General features: G+C 40.4%; 1 protein-coding gene across 1 annotated transcript; it reads right to left on the reverse strand.

Annotated features, from left to right (window-relative positions):
* Positions 1 to 6,314: 6,314 nt before the first annotated feature.
* On the reverse strand, positions 6,315 to 7,268 carry LOC126596618 (dirigent protein 18-like). Its single transcript, XM_050263272.1, has one exon. It carries the CDS (start codon positions 7,152 to 7,154, stop codon positions 6,417 to 6,419), a length of 738 nt encoding a protein of 245 aa, XP_050119229.1. The 5' UTR covers positions 7,155 to 7,268; the 3' UTR covers positions 6,315 to 6,416.
* Positions 7,269 to 8,066: the final 798 nt, after the last annotated feature.

Here is an 8,066-nt window from a genome sequence, read left to right on the forward strand (position 1 = left end):
GAGTTATCACCAGTACGTTACCTGTCTGTAATACTTGGGCTAGAGTTTTAATTGATCCGGGTGCCACACAGTCTTTCGTTTCTTCATCTTTTGCTCGGGTTATATCTTCTTAACCTCAGCCACTAGGTTTTGATATGCTGATTCAAATGCCAAGTGGTGAATTGTTTTGTGCTCAATGGCAATATCAGAATTGTCCAGTTATTGTTGAAGGGGAAAACTTAGAGATTGATTTAATTCATTTCAAACTGGCGGAGTTTGATGTCATTCTAGGAATGGATTGGTTATCTAAGCACCGAGCGAACGTCGCATGTTGGGAGAAAATTGTGATGTTCAACTCGCCAGGACTTCCAGCAGTTACATTTATGGGTGAGCGACGTGTCCTTCCCAATAGTATTATGTCTGCCATTCGAGCAACTAGGTTGTTAAATAAGGGTTGTGTGGGGTTTTTAGCCCACGTAGTTGTGAATGACGAACCTTTTTTACATCTAGAAGAGGTGCCAGTTGTAAGGAACTTCATCGATGTGTTTCCTGATGATTTACCTGGGTTGCCACCCGCAAGGGAAATTGAGTTTACTATCAATTTACTCCCAGGTACAAATCATATTTCCTTGGTACCTTATCAAATGGCACCAGCGGAGTTGAGAGAATTGAAGATCTAACTCCAGGAATTGGTAGACAAAGGTTACATTCAGCCGAGTACATCCCCGTGATGAGCTCTTGTTCTTTTTGTTAGAAAAAAGGATGGATCAATGAGACTTTGTATCGATTATAGGCAACTGAATCAGGTGACAGTGAAGAATCGTTACCATCTGTCTTAAATTGATGATTTGTTTGATCAATTGAAAGGTGCTCAGGTATTTTCCAAAATTGATCTTCAATCAGGTTACCATCAATTGAGGATTCGCGAGGATGATGTCCCAAAAACTACTTTCCGTACGAGGTATGGGCATTATGAATTTCGTGTCATGCCTTTTGGATTGACAAATGCACTTGCAGCATTCATGGATTTGATGAACATAGTCTTTAGACCGTATTTGGATCAATTTGTGATTGTGTTCATTGATGACATTCTAATTTATTCTAGAAGTGTTAATGAGCACAAGAAGCATTTGAGACTAGTGTTGGAATGTCTGAGGGATAACCAGCTTTATGCCAAGTTCAGTAAGTGTTAGTTTTGGTTAACTCAGGTTGGTTTTCTTGGGCACATAGTTTCTGCTGAAGGAACAGTATGGATCCCCAAAAGGTGTCAGCAGTGTCTAACTGGGAACAACCGAAGAGTGTCACCGAAGTGAGAAGTTTCTTGGGTTTAGCAGGGTATTATCGAAGATTTATTCATAATTTTTCTGCAATTGCTCTACTTCTTACTAAATTGACTCGTAAAGGTGTCCAGTTTGTGTGGGATGAAAATTGTGAACAAATTTTTTAGGAGCTTAAGCAACGTTTCACTCAGGCCCATGTTCTCGCTCTTCCAGATGACAGTGGTGAATTTGAGGTGTATATTGATGGTTCTCTATCTGGTTTTGGGTGTGTACTGATGCAGCATGGAAAAGTGATCGCCTACGCTTCCAAACAACTCAAAACCCATGAAAGAAATTATCCCACTCATGATTTGGATTTAGGAGCAGTGATTTAGCTTTGAAGATTTGTAGGCACTACTTATATGGAGAGAAATGTCGTATTTTTACAGATCATAAGAGTCTTAAGTATGTGTTCACCAAGAATGAGATGAATTTGAGACAGAGAAGGTGGATGAAGCTTATCAGTGATTATGACTGTTCGATCGAGTACCATCTTGGGCATGCTAATGCCGTGGTTGATGCTTTTAGTTAGAAACATCATGAGCAACTTGCATCACTTCAAGCTGTACACATTCCATTATTATTTTCTCTTCGGGAAATTGGTATTAATTTGGAACTAGGTGAGCACGGAGCTTGGCTAGCACATTTTTAGGTTAGACCTATCTTTGTAGACATGGTCATAGAAGCTCAGGAACTTGATCCAGAATGCGCCGAATTAAAGGAACAAATGTTGAAGGGAGATAATGAGAAATTCTTCATCCGTAAGGATGAAGCATTATTGAAAGGGAACCGTTTGTTCATGCCTAAAGATAACGAAGCGGTTAAGAAGGAAATTCTGGATGAGGCTCATACTTCAGCTTATGCTATGCATCCAGGAAGTACTAAATTGTATCGCACCATTTATCCTTTCTATTACTGGGAGGGGATGAAACGGGACGTAGCAGAGTATGTGAGTAGATGTCTAGTCTGCCAATAGGTTAAAGCAGACAAACAAAGACCTGGGGCACTGATGCAGAATCTTTCGATACCAGTTTCGAAGTATAAAGATATCATTATGGACTTTGTGTATGGGCTACCTAGAACACCGTCAAGGTATGATGGTATTTGGGTAATTGTCGATCGGCTTACCAAGACTGCTGACTTCTTACCAGTTCGACAGACCTACTCGTTGGAGAAATTGGCGAAATTATTTTGTCGATAATATTGTTCATCTTCATGGTGTACCCGTCTCCATTGTGTCAAACAGAGATCCCAGATTTACTTTCAGGTTTTGGAAAGCCTTTAATGCCGTTATGGGTACTCAGTTACTGTTCAACACTACTTATCATCCACAAACTGATGGTTAGTCCGAGCAAACGATTCAAACTTTAGAGGACATGTTGTGAGTGTCGGTGTTACAGTGGAAAGGCAGCTGGGATAACTATTTACCGTTTGCGGAGTTTGCTTACAATAATCGTTATCACTTGAGTATTGGTATGGCGCCTTTTGAATCACTTTATGAGAAGGCATGTAGGACGCCATTATGTTGGACAGAGGCAGAAGAAAGGCCGTTGGTGGGACCAAAGATTGTGGATACCACCAACGCTAATATCCAACTAATTAAGGCGAATTTGAAAGCGGCACAAGACCGACAGAAAAACATTGCAGACAAACACTCAAAGGATCGTGAGTTTACAGTGGGCGACTTTGTATTCCTAAAGTTGTCTCCCTGAAAGGGTGTTGTTTGTTTTGGTAAGCGAGGAAAGCTGAGTCCTCGATACGTCGGTCCCTATCAGATTATTAAGAGAATTGGTGCAATTGCTTATAGGTTGGAGCTACCACCGGAGTTGTCACCGATCCATAACGTTTTCCATGTTTCCATGCTTCGGAAATATGTACCGGATCCCTCTCATATCATCCAGATAAAGTCATTGGAAGTAAATACGAATGCTAGCTATGTAGAAGAACCAGTGGCTATCCTTGACAGACAGGATAAGGTGTTGCAGAACAAAGTTATTCCTTTGGTAAAGGTACTATAGAGAGACCATGCGGTCAAAGAAGCTACTTGGGAAACGGAGGAATCAATGCGGAACCAATATCCCTTTCTTTTCGTGTAACTTCTCAATTTCAAGGACGACATTTCTGTAAGGGGGTAGATTGTTACAACCACCCCCATATTTTCAGTTTATTTCTATTTTCCCCTAGAACATATTTTAAATCTATCAATTTCATCCCTTATTCTCTTTTAATCCTAACCCTTGATCTAGATTCCCTATTATTCCTAAACTGCCATATGGCAGATTCTTAACTCTCTCCTCTTTCCCCTCTGCCCGAGTCCTCCCTCTCAGATATCTCCCTCTCTCTCTCTCACGGGAACGGGAACTCTCATTTCTCTCCCTTTCTCTCCCTGCACCGTGACTAACCCAGGAAATCTGCATGCAGCTCTAGTGTAAACCATCATCATCATCTCCCTTGCACTATATCTTTCTCTTCATCGCAGTGAGGTCGAAGAACTTATAGAAAGAACCTCCGACAGATCTCTCAATTCTTTCCGGCTAGGTAAGTTAATTTTTCCTTTTTTTTTTTAAATTACCATTGTTGTTGTGGGAAGTTGTGGATTGAAAGTTATGTGGTTTTTCCAAGGTTTGAGGATGGGAAAGGCATGAGGGAAGCTCACCCGCATTTTTCGACGGAACCTTGACTCTCGAGGAATTTTTTCCGAGCTCTCACGGCCATTCATGACGAAGCTAGGGTATGAAATATACTCTACTATCTTCCCTCTTCATTATTGTACTTAGGTTAGGTTTTGGTTTGCACATTGCCATCGACCGGAGCTATAACAGCTCCGGTCTTCTTCCCCGAGCACACCCAAAGCCACCAGGCCATCAGGCTTTCTTAAACAACCACGGGCCTTAGCCCTTACTTGAACCAGCCCATTTCCCTTCTTATTATTTAGCCTGTGGGCTGTGCCCTGCATGGACCGTAAATGTGTGTGGGTTGTGTGTGTGTGTGAAAGTGGGCTCAACGTGTAGGGTGTGTGTGTGTGTGTGTTAGGCTTAGTGAGTAGGGTGTGTGTGTGTGTGCTGTGTGTGAGTTTTGGGTCGTGCCTTGCATTAGGCCGAGATTTGTGTTTGTGTGTGTTGGATTGATTGTATTTGTGGTGTGTGTGATATGTTGTGCGTGTGTGTGTGTCCGTGCATGTGTCTAAGCATGTGCACGTGTGTGAGGTGCGTGTGTGTGTATGTATGTGTGTGCTGACGTGTGTGGGTTTAGGTTTAAGCCCAAACCACCCTTTCTCACCCTAAACCCTTAGGATCCTAAAACTCATTAGACCTTAACCCATTCAACCCAAATCCTTTATTTTATATAGTTCAAGCCCAAATCCTTTAGAAAATCCTTTTATTTATTTACTCCCTTTTTGTGCTTAGGTGAAGTTGCTAGTGAGGAAATTCTAAATCCTTATCCGCACAACTCTACTGCTAAGGAGTATCTGTGAGTGAACCCTTTCTAAAATTTGCATAATTTCCTAGTTTAATTGCATAAATAAAATGCATGCCTTATGAGTTTATGAATTGATTTTTATGTTAAGCATGCTTATGTAATATGTTGTTTATCGTCTCGTTTTTGGTGAGAAATTAATTGTCAGTCTATATTGAGCTATATTTTAATATATTGTATTTTCTATAAAAATCATGAACTGGTAGACTATCTGATGGATGATGATAGGATGCTAGAACATGTTTTAGAAACCCCTCTTTATAGATGACTCTATACTTTGAAGTGGTTATTTATGAGAGGCGTAATTATTTGTGTGTACCTAGTGGACACTATGCCGCCTGAGGCGAGGATCTGGTGTTGGCAGATAGGTCGGAAGAAATAACCCCTAGCTACGGGTTAAGGGACACGGAGCAGGCATTGGGCCGGGAGTTAGTAATTTCTGGCTACGGGCGCAGAGACCATGGTGCTGGCATAGGGCCAGGAGATATATTTATTTAAGTGATCTTGCTAGTAGTACATCGCACTACGAGACAATTTATGAGACGTTTGATATTTTGTGTTTCATGATATGTCTTTTGAGATATTTTTGGCATGCTAGGATTTTCATTAAACCTATCACCTTTTATGCTAGTAGTTTTCTTTATATAAACTGTGGAGTTTAGTATTTTGATAACTGTTTTATTATTATTGTATATATGAACTTGGTCCACTCACCTTTGTTTTGCGCCCCCATTCAGGTCTTAGAAACGAGGACTACGACACGATGTACGAGGCATTCCCTTACCAGTAGCAATCTATCACTCACTTGTGTGATATCCTGTAATGATCTTTCCTTTTGTGATCTTGTTTTAGATTGTGTTCTGTGCACTCTAGACACTTCCTTAAATTTTGTTTATTACTTCTAGATTCTAATGTTTATTCATGAATATTTCCTCCTAATCACTACTCTTGTAATCAATAAATGGCTTTCATCAATCTCAGGTGTCGGCCAACACGTGCTTATCCGGATATTCAGAGGATATCGGGGTCAGGATGTGTCACTTGCAACCTAAAATTCAATACCTATGGCTAATAGATGACCACATCCTGAAAGAAAATTGAAATCTACCATGTTTCCCTTGTTCGTTCTTCTCTCTTTTTTGCATGTAATTTCCTTGCCGCTTCTAACCTACCATTTCAGTATGTGCAGCTGCAGAACAATTCCAAATAAAATATTCCATATTCCATCTGTTTCCTCAAACAAAGGACTAACATTGCATATTTCCCCTTCATAGGAGTTTCTTGGATTGCTAGAAAATGGAGCAATTTGTTCAAGCTCGATTTGTAAGAAGGCATGGTTTACTGTAAATCCAATTATCGAAAAAACCTCGCCTTTCTAGTAATCTTTAGTTTGTTCACTTCTGTATACTTACACGGCCTTTGTCATTGTTCTTGTTCCACTGATGAGCTTGGACTCAAAGATCCAAAACACAACAGCAATAGTTTTCGATAATTCGAAGAAACTGACTAATTTGTGCTTGTATATATGAATAACAAAACTAGAATTGAAATACAAATTCAAATTTGAAAAACTTGAGCATTAACCAACAGTAAAATCAAATCAAATCAAACTTTGAAGTAAATCTCCACAGCATCGAATTCTCAGTAACTCAGATGGACGACGATCCTGAGCAAAGTCTCAGCCCTATCAGTGACGTGTTGGCCAGGAGGTATGAGGGACCTGACCTCAGCAAACCCACTTGCACTCCTGAACTTGCCAGTCCCTCCAGTCACAGACAAGTGTGACATGGAGCTCCCAATTTTGAATATCCCATAGAAGTTCAAGGTGTCCCCATACTCACCTCCTTCAATCATAGCTATGAACGCCATCATTTGCGTCGACCCGTCAGCCGAGCTGGCCACGTAGACTCCTTGAGCCTTTCCAATTGTCTGCGAGCCCAGCTCAGGTGATGTCGTCAGAATATCATCGATGACAGTGATGGTTCCAAATCCCAGGCTCAAACCGTCTGCACTTAATGGAGTCTGAGGAACCTGACCACTTTGTTTTCCAGAGAATGTTGTACCAGCTAAATCGGTGCCAAGTGGAATCCCATTAACGCCGTTGACGGTTGGAATGGCTCCATTAGCATTGGGAATGGCTACCCCGCCTTGTGGTGGCAAGAAGCCTATGGGCCTGGCAAAGGGCACTTGGCCGCCGTAGATGTTGCCAAGTAGACCGGTGATGGGCCTAGCTGTGGGGCTGCTGCCTCCCAAGATGTCATGCATGTACATCTCAAGGATTGGCTCATGGCCACTGGCTTGGACTAGGTCAACTGCTGCCTTGACCACTGAGGCAATTAGCAATGTGACCAAAATCGAAAGAAGTGACTGGTTGAACATGTTGAAGAGTTGGAAGAGTTTTTTTCTTGTATTTTGATGGGGTTTGGAGGATTTTGAAGGAGAAGGGAAATTGCTTTTGTGAGTGTTGAGTCTGGGAAATGGCTTCTGCTTTTATATAGAATGGAGAAATGGGATTAGTGAGATGGAGTCGTTTAAATGTGCACCTTGTTGTAGGACTTTTAGACAGAAATTAGGTCTTTTATTTAAGCTAAAAAGTATACGCAAATTATGCAATTAGTGGTTGATAGGATAGCAGTGGGAGATGTTTCCACTGTGCATTGGGTACAACCAAACCAATTGTCATAGACTATTGAAATAAAATTTGACTTGTTATAACAAATTTCTTTTGACTTGGATATGTTATATTAATTTTATGGCCATTTGACGTACCCTTTTAAGGCACCATAAAAAATCTATGTGCATGTTGACAAAAAAAAACTTCTCCGTTTAAGGCACCACAGGATGGATTTTGGAACAATAATATTAATGTTGATATTGATTGTGTTGATAATATATGGGTAACATGATGAAACATTTTGATATTGAAATGTTAGCTATACTAATGTCATAAAAACTTATCGAGGATGACATGAAGAGTCGGGCTCTTGATACGGCTATTATCTTTTAGTTGTTTGTTGTTCTTTTAGGCTCAGGCCGTCCTTTGTACCAGTAAATAACAAAAATATTTATGGACACCATATGAACAGTATATCCTTGAATAAATGGACGGCATGCTCATAGAAAAATTGCAAATACGTGACATGCAATTGTTTTCATGTTAGTACGAATTAGGCATAACTGATTAACTGTATAATCTTATATGTATAATTTTGTAACTTGCTTTTCACAATATGCCAAACACATTATAGTCTCTAAATACAACAAAGATGAATAATGAATTTCCACTTTCTT

Source organism: Malus sylvestris, chromosome 13, assembly GCF_916048215.2.
Source record: "Malus sylvestris chromosome 13, drMalSylv7.2, whole genome shotgun sequence".
Lineage (NCBI taxonomy): Eukaryota > Viridiplantae > Streptophyta > Magnoliopsida > Rosales > Rosaceae > Malus > Malus sylvestris.